We start from the raw sequence: 18,293 nt of genomic DNA on the forward strand, positions 1-18,293 counted from the left end.
CTCAGCTGCTGCTGTATGGAAAATAGGAAGAGGAAGGAGTGTTGGCTATGTTCGCTGCCTTGACTTATTTGTAAAAATAACAAAGGTGGGATACAAACAAACAAATAAATGTGTTAGAAAAGACATTCAGATGCCATGACAGGTCTACATTTACAGAAACTAGAATTAGGCAGACCATTTTCCCTCTGATCCTCTATGGATGAGAAAAGTGAACTTTGAACCATAGAAGAATTTGATGTTTTTGAATTTTGGTATTGGAGAAGTCTCTTGGAAATATAATGGATAGCAAGTACACAAACAAATGGATTACAGAACAAATCAACCCACAGTTCTCATGGAAGGCAGAAATAACCAGGCGCAAAATATCAGATTTTGGATATCCCATGCAAAAAAACAGCCTCCCTTGAAACCACAATGCTGGAAAAAGCGGAAAGAAAGAGAACCTGCAAAAAATACACTACTGAGAGATAAGGCAGAATTCCTTGCAGACCGGTGGGTGGGGAAGAAGGGATGCATGTTTGCTCACCTACCGCTTTGAGTGGCCTGGTTCTAAACAGCTCACAAACTGGTAGTGGGCTGCAGCCTGGGGTTTGGGGACCACTGTGATAAGGAGATCTGGGGGGTGCTGTGGTTAGAATGTAGTATTGCAGGCTAACTCTGCCAACTGTCTGGAGTTTGATCCTGACTGGGTTCGAAGTAGACTCAGCCATTCTTCCAAGGTCAGTAAAATGAAAACTCAGATTATTGGGGGCAATATGCTGACATTATAAACTGCTCAGAAAGTCCTGTAAAGCACCATGGGGCTGTATATAAGTCTAAGTGCTATTGCTATAGGATCTGGGTGCTTGCACTTTGCAGTGTCCACAGTCATGGGATCACCATTTGTGATCCTTCCTGCTGGATTCCTAAAAGCAAAGTCCACAGGAGAAAGCAGGAACTTTTCCCCACCTTAACAGCAGCCATCCCCAGCTCCATTCATGCTAGCCATACACACACTCTTACAATTCTCTCCCACTTGGAAGCAGCCACACTCAGCCCCACAGCCCCCTGCTGGCCACTGCATACCCTCCCCCTTCCTGGTAGTAACTACTTGCTTGTCCACCAGCTACTTGAGAACTGGCTGGAACTTGCAGTTAGCTTTGCCACTCTGGATGTTGAAAACCAGCAGGAAGGGTCGCAAATGGTGAAGTGGTTGCAACGAGGTTTTTGCTTAATGACAGCAATGGGGACTGCTGGAATTGCTATTGCCAAGCAGTATGATCATGTGATATTGTGCTTTATAACTGAATTGTTTAGCAATGGAAATTCCAGTCCCAATTATCATCATTAACAAGAACTACTTTATATATATATATTCTTTTATGGAAGATAGCCCTAACATTAAGTTTTAAAATAGATTGCAAGGAAGCCTAACCTTTACCTGCAACTTTATGCAAATATGAATAAAATAATTTAGTCATAAATATTAAGTCAGAAAGAAATAGCATGGAAATGAAGAACCTTTCACATGGTTATATTATACGTGGGATTTGAATGCACCCTCTTGTATTTCTCTTTATATTTACAATTTTTAATGATTAATAGCTTGATTTGAATTTTGTGTGCTATCCAGAGTCACATACATGAGAGAGGTGGTTATTTGTAAATAAATAAATCTGACCAAAATTTTAATTTTCAGGTTAACTATATCCTGAAACCTCAAGGTTGCTTTAACTTAACCAAAAAGGCAATACAAATTTTACTCTAAAATTCTACCAATAAGCAATCCCTAGCATAACATGAAAATAATAGTTTATGTTAAAATTATTGCTAAATACTGTATTTTACTAGGCACTACATTTTGATTGATTTTATGTCATATTTTTGAGTCCTAGTGACCACATAGATCAGGGGATCTGGGAGTTGAAGTCCACAAGTCTTAAAGTTGTCAAGGTTGAGAACCCCTGACATAGATTGATTTTCTCCATGATAATCTATTGTAATCTATTCTTTCAAGTGTCCCAAAAATACACCCATCACCACCATAATTTAGTCCATCTGCCTTGCTGCTGGACATCCTTTTCTTCCCTTCCCTTCCATTCCTACATTAGAACTTTTTTTAGAGAGCTGTGTCTTTGTATAATGTGTCCAAAGTACAAGAATTTGAGTCTGGTCATTTGTGATCTTAGTGAGAATTCTGGGTTGATTTGAATACCAATGTTCAAAGGTGCAAATACTCTTCTATTCTACTTCTTTTAAAGTCCAACTTTCATTTCATGTCCCAATCTCCCTGGTCATTTACCCACCAATCCACATATTCTGGTAGCCAAATACCTCTGCAGTTATTTTGATGACTCAGTGACTATCTCCATCTCCATGACCTGATGTTTCATTTTGAGTAAGATTTTAGGATAAAGGTAAGATATTTATTTATTTATTTTATTAATAAAATTTATATGCCGCCCAATCCCTAGGGACTCAGGGTGGCATACAAAATTAAAACAATATAACAATAAAACAATAAATAAGTACATTCATACAGCATGTCCAATCGTATCCCGGTCCCCCCGGGGACATCAACCCCAGACCTGCCGGAACAGGAGAGTTTTAATGGCTTTCTTAAAGGCCGGCAAGGTGGGAGTAGTTCGAATCTGGGGGAAGTTGATTTCACCAGGTCGGAGCCACCACTGAAAAGGCCCTTCCCCGAGGGCCCGCCAGCCGACATTGTCTGGCCGATGGGACCTGAAGGAGCCCCAATCTGTGGGACCTCACCGATCTCTGGGAACTATGCGGCAGTATGCGGTCCTGTAAGTAACCTGGTCCTAAGCCATGAAGGACTTTAAAGGTGATAACCAACACCTTGAATTGCGTCCGGAGGCCCACAGGAAGCCAGTGCAGCTCATGGAGAATAGGTGACACGTGGGTGTACCTTGGCGCACCCACAATCGCTCTCGCGGCTGCATTCTGAACCAACTGCAGCCTCCGAACGCTCTTCAAGGGTAGCCCCATGTACAGCGCATTACAGTAATCCAGTCTTGAGGTGACAAGGGTATGAGTGACCATAGTAGAGCCTCCCGGTCCAAATAAGGCTGCAACTGGTGCACCAGGCGAACCTGGGCAAAGGTCCCCCTGGCCACAGCCGATAGATGTTGCTCCAAATTTAGCTGTGAGTCCAGGAGGACACCCAAGTTGCGTGCCTGCACTGAGGGAGGTAAATTTACCCCCCCACACCCCCAGGGCTAGTGATGGACCAACAGGATGACCCTATTTCTGCTAGATGACTGTTCCAGGTTTGTGCATCTAATGTTTTAATCTGAAATCCCTCTGGAACAAAGTATGAAAATGGGTGATTGTAGGCCATGCATTTGAAGTAAAGTCCACTAGTCAGCAATATGAACTGATTAGCTCTATTTCTGCATTTGAGGGACTTAAGGTGGGAAAGTCTCATTTGTAGGTAAAGAATATATGGGGCAAATATGTAAGCTAAATCTGGAACTAATACATTCAGTTTGCAAAAGTAGCAGGGAGTGAATTAAACAAAATTTTCATATACAGAGAGATTTTTCACAGAAATTGGGGAGGAAATTCAAATGGGCAGAAGAGAATTGTAGCTACAAAGAAAAATGGCACAAAAGCAGCTGACAGATCGAGTCAGATTTTACAAGTTTTAGGGCCTGAAAAAACATCAAGGATGAATTGAAGATCTTTGGGCCCATTTTTGGGTGGAGGGATCAATATCTCTGGAGCAGATTTCCAGAGGAACGGTCCCAAGAAGACCCAATTAGAAGATCAACATTTTGCTAACCACAAGAGTTGGCAAGTTAAGTTTTGTTCACAGCCCTTGAGCTAAGGGGAATGCATTTAATTGAAGATAAAACCTGAGTTTAGGATAGATACACTGGTCTCTGAAGATGACTACTTTGTAGGCAACTGCTAAATAGAATAATAAATGACTTGTTTCCTTTACTACATTCCAAACTTTTAATGACAACATGCATGGCGGGGCTAAGGCAGGGCAGCATAGGTGTTAACTGCATGCAGTTTACAGAGCTACCAAGATATAAAAAGAAGGTTCAGAAGCATTTATCTTTGAATATTACAAATAAAAAGGAGAAAACTGGACAGATTTAGAAACACAATCTTGTGTGCTATGTTTTATCTCTTTAGAATACCTACATTCTCCCCTGGCAATGCAAATAAAAAGTATTATAGTGAATTTTAGATGGTTGATCCCAGAAGGGATCTTAATCTACTGGGATACGAAAAGATATAGACTGGATACACCGCTTAAAGCATTGGAATTTTTTGACAATCACAGAGCGTTTTTGGAAAAAAGTGATCCTGAACCCAAGAAGCAAGAGGAAATGGGTGCTGAAGGAGTGGCCAAATAACTACAGGAGGAAGAAGTTAAAAATACATATTCAGAAGAAGGAGCAAGACTGAGAGACCAGAGACAGATAAGATTGACTAGAAGATTGAGACCTAGATATAACTCAAAGACATGGAGGAGACTGGAATTTTATCAATAAATATAAATGGACTGAGTTCTCCCTCAAAAAGGAGAATTTTTTTACTAGACTACAAAAATTAAAAATGGACATAATTTGCCTCCAAGAGACACATATTAAGAGACAACATTTCAAAATTTTAGAACAACCGAAAATAGGCAAACTTTATTTTACACTTGCATCCCAAAAGAGGAATAGCCCTTTACATAAAAGATGAATCCCAAATAAATTTATGCAGACGAAGAGGGAAGAATATTAATGGTGGAAATTATGGTGAACCAAAAACAGATATTGATGGTAGCAATATATGCACCTAATGATAAGCAAGAACAATTCTATCAACAATTACAAAAGAAAATAGTGGACTTAAACTACCAAAATCTTTGCATACTGGGAGACTTTAATGCAATAGTAGACGCGACTCTGGACTATAAAAGCCATAAATAAGGGAGAAAAGGAGGAAATATTTTACCTAAAGCGTTTTTAAAAATGAAAGAAGAACTGTGTATTCAAGATATATGGAGAGAGAGAAACTCAGAAAAATCACAACATACACTCTATTCAAATAGACATAAATCATGATCTAGAATTGATATGATACGGACATTTTGACTTGAAAATGATAATACAAGAATAGAGATAGAAACTAATGTTTGGATAGATCACAACCCAATAAAAGTGACTTGGAAAGAAACCAAGAAAAAACTAAGATGGTCTCTGAATAAATCTATATTGAAAGAAAAATAATTCTTACAACTAGCAACAGAGGAAATGGAATTTTTAAAAAAATAAATAGGAAAGAAGAAACATCCCTTCAAAATGTATGGGACATGGCTAAAGCATATTTTAGAGGGTTGGCCATAACCTATACTACTAAAAAGAACAAAGAAAAGAAACAACTACAGTTAAAGCTGAGAGAAGAACTTAAAAAAATGGAACTAGAATTACAAATAGACCCACAAAAAAAAGTCCTTAAGAAACAAATGGAGATAATAAAACATAAACTAAACCTGGCTGAGATGGATATAGTGGCACAACAGATTAAATGGACTAAACAGCATTTTTTTGAAAATGCTAACAAGCCAGGGAGATGGCTAGTATATAGATTGAAGAAAGAAAAAGAAAAAAAAAACGATAAATAAGCTACAAGATTCACAATGATGCAATGAAAAAATTATTAATGATTATTATGAGACACTTTACAAGGCAGAGGTGGTTTCTAAAGAGAAAATACAGTTGTATCTAAAAGAAACAGATTTGCCAAAAATCCCGGAGAATATTCAAAATATACTAAATGGGAAAATATCAATGATGGAGATTATAGAAGCTATATATATATAAAAAAAAGACAAGACTCTGGGCCCAGACGGTCTTCCTGCAGAATTCTATGTAGCATTACAAGATATATTAAGTCCTATGTTGAAAGAATTGTGTAATGAAATCTTTTCGGAGACTAAAATACCAAACTCGTGGACATTTTTTAAAGCTTGAAAACATATTATCACTAAAGTTTGTTTTAGTTCCCAGGATTCTTCTGCACAGAGGCACATGTACATATATTAAAATGTTAGACCAGCTGCCAAATTCTTCTTTATCTCTTGAACAATTCTGGTCCACTTCCAAAATATGCAATAGTGGCATTCCCTAAAGATAGTGGAAATACAGAAGAAAGCGGTTTGCTTGCTTCCCCCCCCCCCATTATGGAAGGAGTATAAGCAGCTAGCATTGTATTATAGTTATTGCCTCTTCTGTTGTCTCCCTTATCTAGCAATACTTCTCCAAATCACTAATCTCTTGATAAGCTCAGAGATACAGGTAGTTCTCAATTTACAACCACTGGAAGTTACAATGGCACTGAAAAAAGTGACATGATCATTTTTCAGACTTATGACCACTGCAGCATCCCCACAGTCACATGATCAAAATTTGGATGCTTGGCAACTGGTTCATATTTCTGATGGCCTGGGGTCATGTGATCACCTTTTGTGACCTTCTGAGAAGCAAAGTCAATGGGGAAGCCAGATTCAATTAACAATCATGTTAACAACTGCAGTGATTCACTTAATAAGTGTGGCAAGAAAGTTCATAAAATGGGGCTAAACTCACTTAATAAATGTCTTGCTTAGCAACATAAATTTTTTGGGCTCAATTGTTGTTGAAAGTCGAAAATTACCTGTATGTTAGTGGTTGCTGACTCAGAGATCAGTAAAACCTTATACTGGCTTGCTCATAAAGAAGAAATGTGTGATACAGGCTTGAATGTTTAGAAATTAGTCTTTCAACAACCCATTTTAACTTTATATATTTACTTTATACTACTTAAAAGTACAGTTAATCAGGAATTTATTACCTTTATTTTTTGCTACTGGAGAGGGTGGTTGCTCTGTAAATACATCGGGAGAAGGTGATTCTGGGTGATCAAAGTCTTTATCCATGGTTTCCATAAGAGTGGCAATATCAGAGTCTTCTGAACTATGCCTTGTGTTGTTAGCACATTCTGAATGTGAAGGTGTAGACTGCTGCATCTGTGATGAAGAATTTTCATTCTGCTGCTCTTGTTGCTGAGATACCACTGGTAGCTCTGGTAAATGTTGCTCTAGTAAAACTGGTGTATGCTGTTGGTTTGATTGCAAATTTTGTTTTGTGCTTTTGGACTTCCTGCCTGCTGCATGATTCTGAGTTGCAGCATTAGAATCCAAGCAGACAGAACCTGCTCTGTTCCCAGTCTGTGCAGAACCTGCCTGCACAGAAGTTCTGTTTGCAATATTAGAACTGTTTTTAAACTTCATGTTATCAACTTCAACTGAATTTCTATGGCTGTGTAGATTCACTGATGAGTTACATTGTTTATGACTTCCTGCACTGGATCGTGATGAGGAACTTCCTGGTCCATAGATTCCTCTGGAAGAGCTGTGATTTGACTCTGACCCAAGGGGATTCAAGCTGAAATAAAAATAACCACATTTAAATCTCACAATACAAATAGTTAGAATATGGGGATAAAGCTACTTACTAAAATGCATGAGGTTTTAATGAGTAGATATTAAATTCAATTTTAATAAAGTGAAGAGGTATGTGGAATTAATGCTTAATTTAGATCTAAAAGCTCAATATATTAAATAACTTTCCATTCTGTAATCACTGCTGACACTTTTTAAGATTCCACTGCCACTCTTTCTTCATGTATATATTTTCCGTATAACTGAATTTCAACCATATATTAGCCTTAGAATTCTGCAAATAACTAAAGGCTGGTCTCATGCATCCCTTAAAATATATTCAAGAACATGATAGAACCATTCCAAAGGATCTGTATATTAGGATAAGAATAAAGCTCTATATTATTATTTAGTTTTGCGCTTTGATTTATTTTCTACTGCTACTGCTACAAAATATAAGATGTCTACCATGGATTTACTAATTTGACATATATCTAGGGTTAAAATAATCTTTTAATATGTTTTCCTTAAAACTAATAATCTAATTTTGAGAAAATAATATATTAATTGGTATTTATTAAGCAAGATAATATAGTCTAAGCAACAAATTTGACCAGTAATTTTTAATTCCATAATTATTCTGTATGTATATAGATTTGCTCAAATGTTGTGACTTCAGTACAAATCCATTCTGAGGGCAACATAAATTAGTGAAACTGTCACTTCGAAAGCATTTAATTTCTAAGTAAAGCCATACTTTCCATCAGATGAAATTCCAAGTATTCTCCTGAGATCAAATGGCCTTCCCATATCAAAAGGAGGATTGGATGCTTCGAAGGAAAGGCGCCTTCTAAATGGTTCCCAAATTCCTTGAGCTTCTAAATAGGCTGTTCCAATTACCAAAAGGAAGAGCACACTGCAAGAGAAGTGTAAGTGCTTTTATTATTTTGATACTTAAAAATCAAAAGATAGGACAGTCTATTTGCATTGATACTAATTATAAAATTCCATTCCTTGATTTACTAAACTGTAAAATATACAAAATAAGCTTAAATACTGATTCAGCCAATCAGACATGATTTGTTTTAATTTTTTACTGCTTCACTTTATGGAAAAAAATAGACAAATGGCAACCACTGCAAGTATTTCAGTAGTAATCCATTAATTTTTAGAAATTGCTCATTTACTATACTATGACTATTAAAGATTTCAGAATAAATTTGAAAACCCATCTGATGAATTTACATTCCTTCTGGAACAAGAAGAATTAACTTTAAGTTTAAGAATGTTAAAAATTGGAAATAAATGGCAAAGAACTAAGCAAGATTTTGATCTAAGAAAATTATAAATGAATTAAGTGTCCAGACAAGTTTGGACCATGAAACTTTTAGTGTAAGATTTTGGAAATAATTAAATAAAATAAACAGCATATTGTGGAAATTAGAATGTTTTGTGTTATCTTGAATCAAAACAGAAACTTGAGATTTTATAATCTGAGAAATTGGATACTAGAGGGGAAAAAAACTCAAACACTTTGGGTTTTAGTTAGTGTGGAGATTTACAAAATGATACAAGACCCTATAACATTAGAAATATTTCAGGAGATTTTTCAAGAATGTGATCAGATGTAAGTAGCTACAATACTAGAAACATCAGCAATGATGTCTGCCTCTATGGATAGACTATATCCAAAAGATGTTAATTTATGTTTCCTGCAAGTACAAGGTCTGCTTTTTATGGATCAACCGACTCTTGATCCATTAGTTGTGACAGGAATTGACCAACAAGCTTGTCACTTGAGCCTAATGCCATGGGCTAAGAGGAAATGACTGGCCCAAAGTTACCCAGCCAGCTTTCATGCCTAAGGCGGGACTGGAAATTCATACGGCGGGACTGGAAATTCAGTATCTAATTTTCTAACCTTAACCACTAGACCAAACTGGCTCTCAAATCCCACAGATGTGAAATCTGATGTATAAATACTGGAACCAAAAATACTAGCTAACAAAAAAGTGAGGGTTATAAGATGGAAGAAGCAATTAAAGTGAAATTACAAATGACAAAGCAAGAGAATGACCAGGATAAGAACTTAAACTGAATACAAAAGAACCTGGTTAAAGTTTTTAAAAGATCTTCTTTGAGAGTTTAGCAAATCAAAATCTGATAATAACTCTTCAATGGATTTACTGTGGTTTGCTAAAGTCTCAAAGAAACCTCTGTGATGGGAAAAAGAAAAATTGAAGAGAGACCAAATTCTACAACAATATTTGAATGAATTACAATAATTATAATTTATAATAAATAAATAATAGTAATAGTAATAGAATTGGAAGGGATCTTGGAGGTCTTCTAGTCCAGGGGTCCCCAATCCCTGGTCCATGGACCAATACCAGGCCACAGTATGCCAGCAACCGGTCCGCACAAACAAGCAAAGCCCCATCCGCGGGATGCAGGCAGCACACAAAACCATGCATCCTCTGGTCCACGGAAAAACCTCTCTCCACGGAACCAGTCCCTGGTGCCCAAAAGGTTGGGGACCTCTGTTCTAGTCCAACCCCCTGCTCAGGCAGGAAACCCTATACCATTTCAGACAAACAGTTGTCCAGTCTCTTCTTAAAAATTCCCAGTGTTGGAGCATTCACAACTTCTGGAGGCAGGCTATTCCACTGATTAATTGTTCTAACTCTCAGGAAATTTATTCTTAGTTCTAAAAGATCAAGACTGTTAGAATTAAATGGAAGGAAAATAAAACTGATTTGTTTGATTGTTAAATTAAGACTTGTTTTTATAAAGTTATGGTAATCCTTTACAGATTTTTTGCTGACACCAGGATTGAAAAAGTTAATAATTTATGGATTTGCATATAGATAAGGGATGGGCTATGGGAAGAAAAGATATTGATTTGTAACCTTATAGGCCAACCCCTGTGCTGCAGCCCACCACTGGGCCGTGACCCATTTGGAACCAGGCCACACAAGTGGGTGGGTGAGCTTGCATGCGTGCAGCTCTACTCCCTGCCACTCACACAGAACCATTCCCTCCCCCTTGCCAGGTCGCCAAGCCAGAAAGATTGGGTGTAGCTGTTATAGAGAGTAAAGAGTTATCAAAATTGTGGTGATGAAGAATGAAAGTAACTTCTTGGCATATTTTTTTTTATCTTACTTCTTTTTCTTTTTTGCATTTTTTAAATCTTTTACTAAGTTTAGTTTATATAACAAAAATTATGAAAAAAGTACAGGATAATTAATAAGGTACAGTTCTTCCTTCTAATTCAACCCTCAAAATCACCCCAAAAAATTAAGCATCAAATATGGCTAAAAATATAACTATGTGATATTCAGTATCATTCACGTGCAAATGAAACTGCAAGCCTACTAACTTTACTTGGAATATTTAAAACTATCCTGTAGTTCCAATAAGAGAAACTTTCTGTCTTAAAATTTAATAATATTAACAAGAGAATTAACACTGTATTAACAAGTGAAAAGGGGAGAGATTAAGTAAACAATGATCTCTCTACATACTCTGGGTTCCTAATCTCAAAATCTACAAATTGAAAATCCAAAATAACAGCAGTTATTGAGCCTTATGAACTATCTCAACATTGGAATACAAATCAAGATGATGGCCTGCAAACAATAATTCAAGTTGCTTGTGCTGAGCTGCCAATCATTTAAACCTCCAATTCCAAAAATACTGGTGGAAGTTATGCTGCATAGTGAGGAAAGGAATGTCAGTTTCTTTTGTGGGGATAAAATAAGGAAAGAGAAACAATTTTCAGTGCTTCCTCTGCTACAAATTAGGATTCAAATGGGTCTTCAGAAGGTCCTTACTCAACCTGCACAATATTGAAAATTCCTCTGCTTGTGCTCCAGCTGTCATAATACTAATGTCGTTGCTCTCTACATTCTATGAAACAAAAGTTCTGCTTTAGCTCTGTGAGAGAAGGAAGAGTCTTTGGACTGATAGTATTAGTTAACTGGGATACTTCCATATTCCAATAAACAGCTAGGGCATCAATGACAAAAACTTCCCTGAACACATTTAACTATCCAGATTCATCAGGTGCACAGTAAGGCCATTTTAACTGAAAAACATTCCTGCACAAGTTTGGAGCAGCCATCAATTTAAACAGATGAGTGATTTGTCCCTTATAATGTCTGGGCCAGATACATATTGAGTCAAGTTTCTGGCCATCATAGATTTCACAAAACCCTAAGTTATTTCTACCTGGGCAGCCCCAATATGGACACTGAGATTTTCCAGGATTTTTCATGCAGGATTAAATTCTGGGGAAATAGATGGCAAAGCAGCAACTGATTTGATAACTGAAAAAGAAGACTTTTAAGATTAGGAGGAATACCAATGCTATCAATTTGAAAGCTCCAGTTAGGCAACAATTTGAAAGTAAAGAAGGCAAATCACTACTTTTCCTCTTTTCATCAAAGGATCAAGTTGTATTTTCCCAGAATTTCTCATTCCTTTGGTTACTTATTTTGTTTGTTCCAAGGGAATATTAGCATCTAGCAAGAGGAACAACGGTTATATATCACTTAAGCCTTATTTGCTTTTCACAGAAACAAGAGCACAAATAGTCCTGAATTTATGACTATTCATTTAACAACAGTTCAAGGTTATGATGGCCTAAGTAAAAATGATTTATCTGTCCTCAACTTATAGCCATCTGAGCACCCCCAAGGCCACGTGATTGCAATTCAAACACTTCTCAACTGGCTTGCACTTAACGATTGGTTGCAACATTCCACAGTCACTTGATTACAATTTGTGAGTTTCAATTTCCCAGTTTCCAACAAATACACAGTTGGGGAAGCTGGAATCACTTAAAAACCATGTGATCACTTAATGACCAATGTAAAATGGTTGTAAAATTGGGTCTGGTTACATGATTCGACTTATGACCACACTAACTTATGATGGGAATTCTGGTCCCAACTGTGGGCGTAGGTTAAGGTCCACCTGCATGAAGACTTATTTTCTTAACAAGTAGAGAACACCAGCCAACAAAATACTAAAAAAAAAGATGCTTAATACCTCATTATTCCTGAGACTACTATGTACAGCGCCAACTCCCAATTTGGTCTGGGCAAAGCTTCTGCACAAGTTGCTAACATGTGATAGGGAAGAGATGCATTTAATACAAATATAAATTCGGAACCTCCTGCTGTGGTTAGTTTCAATTCACGAATGACTCTGGAAGTAGTGAAATCTGGCGTAAACCTATTGGAATAAAAAAAGACTTTTTACTTATCCAGGTTATATCATTTACAACAATAACAAAAAAGCAACTTTGCAAATTCAAATGAAGTTAGAGCCATTCTAAAAGTCAATGTCATTTTTGATGGTCCAACAATAACCAAAGATATATCATAATTTCCTTCAATTCTTGTTAAAACAATTATGCAGCAATATTGAAAAGGTGAAGGAAGCTATGTGAATGTTTTTATTTTAAATAGGAGAAAATCCTTTCATATTTGAGTCCTGCTTGAATTTTGTTTTTATTTCTTTCACTATGCAATCATGCATTATTTCATTATGAAACATATTTGGGTGTTCATGGCAAGATAAATATAAGTAAAATAATATGGGAGCATACAAAACTATTGAAAAATAGAAGAAACTTAACAAAACATCCACGTTAAATTGTTCTAGCTTATAGATAAAGGAAAGAAATAATGAAGCTCTGTCTAATGAACTTTCATATTCTATAATCCACAAGGCTCTTAGATATTTAGGCTATTTATGTACAGGCTATCCACTACCTTGATCTCAGGTGGCATATTGAGTCCAAGATCGCTACGTTCAGCCATGTACATACGGTATCCAGAAAGACCCCAGAGTAAAGCATTATGATACATGAATAACTCAGTAGTAGTCTGAAAATGAAGACTCAATCATCCAGGCCAAAAGTATCTAAAAAGGTTAAATCATAGCAATTGGACCAAAGTTTATTAAACTGAGACGTTTTGTTATTCAACCATTTTGGATGAGTAACAAAACAGCTCAGTTTAATAAACCCACAATAACACGAAGGTATTAGGGCTTTTAGTATGGACCCATTTGCCACTGAAGCATAAATACTTTAGTATTGGAGGAAGGTGCAGTAAACCTAAAAAAAGGGGGCAAGGATGCCACTTCTTTATATAGAGTTGTAAGAATGAGAATATGCATATGATTGGATTCAACACATTAGGTGATGGTAAGGTCAGTGAGGTAATTAGGTTGAAATCTTTGAGATAATGTGCTGGAACTAAAAACAATGGTGCACATAGAAGGATTTCATGAAAACAATTACTTTCTAGGGAGTTGTTTTCATGGGTTTATCTTACACTTGTTCTGCTTCCTAGAGTATTTTGCTTGTTTCCTAGTATTTTCTCCCAAATATATCAACATCCTTTGGCCTTTTAAGTGCTTTCTGGCTAAGCTGACAAGACATTATTATTTTCCAAGTTCCTGGGAAGATAATTTAAGGGAGGGAACATTTTCTTGTCCTAACCAACATCTTATTTTCTCCTGTATCTGTACATAGGTTTATTTATATAATAAAAGGCAGGGATGTACAAAGCGTTTTATTCCTGAAATGTTCCATTTGTTCTGGATAAGAACTGAAATGGAGTTCAATCTGGGCAGAAAGGATTAGAGGGATGGGGGAAAGCTGGGGAAAAAAACCAAGGAATTTCCTTGGCAACTACATTTATGAATATTAGCAGCAAAGGTTTAGAGCACATAGGCCAGTGTACTGATAGAAGCTACAAACGAAAAGCCTGGAGAGACTGAGGGAAGACAATGATGTAGAATTCAGAGGGATGGGCAGGCTAGTCAGACAGATCTGTTGGGATGCTAGGGGAGTTTGTAGAAGTGAGAAGAAAAAACTGGAGAGATGTAAAAACAGGTTTTGCAAAAGAAGAGATAATAAATGATTGATGAGTACTAGCTCTGGCCTACATTCCCTGGATTTTGTTAACAAGCTAAAGCATAGAGGATTTGTTTCTGTTGAAGAGCAGCCAATCTAAAATGGTATGGCAGAACACCTGGTATATAACAATTCATTTCAGGTCTGAAGCAAAATGTATTTCTGGATTTGTGTAAATCCCTAATAAAGAGTTTATTTATACATAATTGAAAGAACACATAATTAGGTTATCTTGTAAATTGAAATTGATGCCAGTATTCAGCACAAGGACACTTACAATATGACAATGTCTTTAGAGGCATTGGCACTTAGTGCAAATTCTTGGCAATTAACTATTTTAAATCCATATCCTTCACATAAATATCCACTGATTTCCATGGATTTTATGTTAAATTGAAGCTGTCCTGTATTTTCCACTTTGAATGTTCTTTTCAGAGTAAAATTTGGTTCCTTTAACTTTGTTTCTGTTAAGAAAGAGAACAAAACATTCAATACTATAGTCCATAATTTGTTATATAAAAAATATCAGTCTATATCTGTTTTCTTTATTTTTAATACAACTATCATTGGTCCATGTTTTGTTTAGTCTTTTTTTAAAGAAGAGAAAAAAGTAATACTTTATTGACTATCTTTCTTGCACGCTCTTTCATGGAATGGACTGTTTTAACTCTCGTGATTAAAGTACTCACTTTCTGTACAATCTTTTAGCAATGCTTCAGTGATTTTGAATCGCAATGAACTAGCTGCTCCAGGTGCTTTTCCTGCAATCTTCATGCCTTCTGTTGTTCCTTGTCCTTTAACCATTATAGCATCTATTACTGTTAAATTATTTCTATAAAACAAAAGCAATAGAATCATTATAAAATTAACCACATAACAATCTTTATTTTTTTAAGGTATTCCACAATTTCAATTTCAATCAGAACAGACCTAGAAGAGACCTTGGAGGTTTTCTAGTCCAATCCCCTGCTCAAGCAGGAGACCCTACACCATTTCAGACAGATATAGAAAGACAGTCCAATCTTTTCTTAAAAACCTCCAGTGATGAAGCACCTACAACTTCTGAGCCCCCCCCCATTCAACATTGTTGTACCTTTGAATGGTCATTGAAGTGGTAGTAAGTACATGACTATCTGTAGCTGCACCCACAAAACAACTGACTAATTGAGAGTTAATTTAACCCTAGGCAGGACAGTATCTAACTGAATTAAATTTAAGCCCATTGCAGGCTACTTGACTTCTCTATAGTGTTTTGGCAGCCTCATTGAGCAAATAAATGTGTCAATTGGACAAAGAAAGAGCTATGATTTGCTTATCATCAGGTCAAATGTCTGGTAAAAATGCATCTGTGTCTCTTCATGCAAGTACATCTTCCACATGATAATCAATACATAATCTTAGCTAATCATATTTCCTCTAATGCAAAATTTTTAAGATTGTAGTTGACTTGATGGCATTGATATATATATATTAATGCCATCAAATATAACCAAAGACCGACCGACCGACCTACCTACCTACCTACCTACCTAGATAGATAGATAGATAGATAGATAGATAGATAGATAGATAGATAGATAGATATCTCAATATGTACATTAAAGATATTTTTAGGACAACAAGCTCTATAAATTGGATCATATATAAATACAATTTCACCTAATTTCTTATACAGCTATAAAATCATTGCAAGTCATCATGAATAATCAACCTGTAAAAAGTATAGTTAAAATTCAGAAGTAATACTTATGTTAATTATATTCAGAAAGCATACTGTACCTGATAATTATTAGGGATGAAACAGTTTTATTAAGGATTGGAGTGAATTTTATTTTAATAGATTTTCTCTCACCAGGTTTTAAAATTACATTTAAAACTGATTGCCGAGACAACCCTTCTGTAAATCCTGTGGAGCTCTGCATTGTCTGACCCTTTGAAAAGAGAATAAAATTCAGAGGTTAGGGTTTTGGGCAACTTAAGTTTTGGGCAACTTAAAACAGCAGGGAGGAGAATGGATCCATGGTCCAAGGGCTGCTCATTCTGCTTTGGGATATTCATTGTTCATAGTGGAAATACAAATACAACCAGGAATTTTAAATGTCTAGTTCTTATTTTTAATTACTGTATTATACCAAGACTGACATCAGAAGAAAACCAAGAAGTGAGGGTTACTTACACAATTTCTAGAAACTTGAAATTCTAGTGTCTTCAAATTGATGTCTTCTGTCTTACTTAAATTAAATCTAAAAGAAAAATACTTTATTAGCTGCATTTATGAATTTAGAAAAAATATAAATATATTTGAAGAAATAAACCCTTTGAAAAGATATATTAAAATATGTATATTTGAATATTTTATATTAATTACACTCAGGTCAATTACATTCATAACCTGAGGATTCTTTTGAGCGAATCACATAAAATGTGAAAACTCCCTGCTTTTGCCCATGCATTCACTAATCCAATGTGCAGGTTGTTAAGTGCACAAGGTATCTCAGGGTGGGAAAGGCCATGGGTGGCCTAGTGATGGAACAGGCCACCAGCTTAAGACCACCCAAGGCTTCACCCGACTCATTGAGATATCTCATGCAATTGCTTTCCCCCTCCCCATCCTGTCACACTGGGTAACTTACCTTGCAAAGTTCTGTCTCCTCTCTGCCGCAATTTCTTTGATGATTTTGCTTCCAGCATCTGATCGGTTTGCAAACACTTTTTGCATGCCGTGAAATGTTCTGGGTGCCATGATCTTGCAGGAATTCAGGCTACAAGATCACAGTGCCCAGAAGCTTCCAATCTCTACGTAAAATGTTTGCAAGCTGACGGGACACTTTGAGGCAGCAAAATCACACTGCCTCAAAGCGTCCTATTGGTTTACAAACATTTTGCCCCAAGAGTGAAATGTTCAGGGCGCCGTAATCTAGTGGCCTGAAGTCTTGCAAGATCACAGTGCCCAGAAACTTCCAGTCTCCTTGCAAAACTTTTGTAAGCCGAAGGGATGCTTTGGAGCTTTGTGATTTCGCTGTCTCAAAGCATCCCATTGTCTTGCAAACATTTTGCACAGAGACTGGAAGCTTCTTGGCGCCATGATCTCATGGCCTGAAATCCCACGTCATCATGGCGCCCAGAACATTTCTCTCTGTGTGTGAAAAGCATTGCAAACTGATCGGATGCTGGAAGCAAAATCGTCAAGGAAACTGCGGCAGAGAGGAGACATATCTTCACCCCGCAGGAGGGGAGGGGGTAAGCAATTGTGGGGAGCGGGGGAGAGAATAGGCAGGTGAATGTTGCAGTGCTCCTGTGATCATTCGTAAAGGTGAATGACTGCGGTGGTGCTGCAACATTCGTAATTTCGGGATTGTGTCGTAAATATTTGGGGGGGGGGTTATTGCGTACCTTTGAATGGTCACTAAGTGAACTGTCATAACTTGGGAATTACCTGTATTCATATTCAATAAAATTGTGAAATATTTTGGCTTAAAGAATTTTGTTTAAAACTTGCAGGTGCAGCTAAACAATCAGTCCACCCCTTTTTATGCACGTACAATGCATGTCAAGCAGAAACAGGGCTTTGATCCCATGGTCACCCCTCATTTTGAAACCAATAACCATCACTAAGGACACCCTGATGATATGATTGAGGAGATCTACTTTTCAAAGGTGGTTACACATTAGACAGAAAAACACACAAGAAACTTATAATTAAGAGGAAAAATGCAATAGAGCATACAATTAATCTCCTTATAAAACCTGTTAATATCAACCCTCACCTGTCAAGTAGCTTATCTACAAAGATTGATGGATTAGAGTATAGCGCTATGGGAAGAAGCTGAGCAAAAATGGGAACATCTGCAGGATTTTCTAGAACAATTTCTTCTTCCTAATGGAACAAATTTAGATTCAGATTTATTGTATAAAATAGATAAAAATATTAAGATT

At 36.6% G+C, this 18,293-nt stretch overlaps 1 protein-coding gene across 1 annotated transcript in view; it reads right to left on the bottom strand.

Annotated features, from left to right (window-relative positions):
* Positions 1 to 18,293, bottom strand: part of TMEM131 (transmembrane protein 131) — a 134,584-nt gene that overhangs the window by 30,508 nt on the left and 85,783 nt on the right. Inside the window, exons 24-31 of the mRNA XM_039340650.1 lie at positions 18,125 to 18,234; positions 16,534 to 16,600; positions 16,137 to 16,288; positions 15,047 to 15,189; positions 14,635 to 14,821; positions 12,479 to 12,664; positions 8,184 to 8,342; positions 6,838 to 7,430 (exon numbers count right to left, since the gene is read on the bottom strand). Of these exons, the coding sequence (XP_039196584.1) occupies positions 6,838 to 7,430; positions 8,184 to 8,342; positions 12,479 to 12,664; positions 14,635 to 14,821; positions 15,047 to 15,189; positions 16,137 to 16,288; positions 16,534 to 16,600; positions 18,125 to 18,234 (1,597 nt within the window). The remainder of the gene's footprint in view (positions 1 to 6,837; positions 7,431 to 8,183; positions 8,343 to 12,478; positions 12,665 to 14,634; positions 14,822 to 15,046; positions 15,190 to 16,136; positions 16,289 to 16,533; positions 16,601 to 18,124; positions 18,235 to 18,293) is intronic.

Source organism: Crotalus tigris, unplaced genomic scaffold, assembly GCF_016545835.1.
Source record: "Crotalus tigris isolate CLP2741 ecotype Arizona unplaced genomic scaffold, ASM1654583v1 scf7180000017753.6788120, whole genome shotgun sequence".
Lineage (NCBI taxonomy): Eukaryota > Metazoa > Chordata > Lepidosauria > Squamata > Viperidae > Crotalus > Crotalus tigris.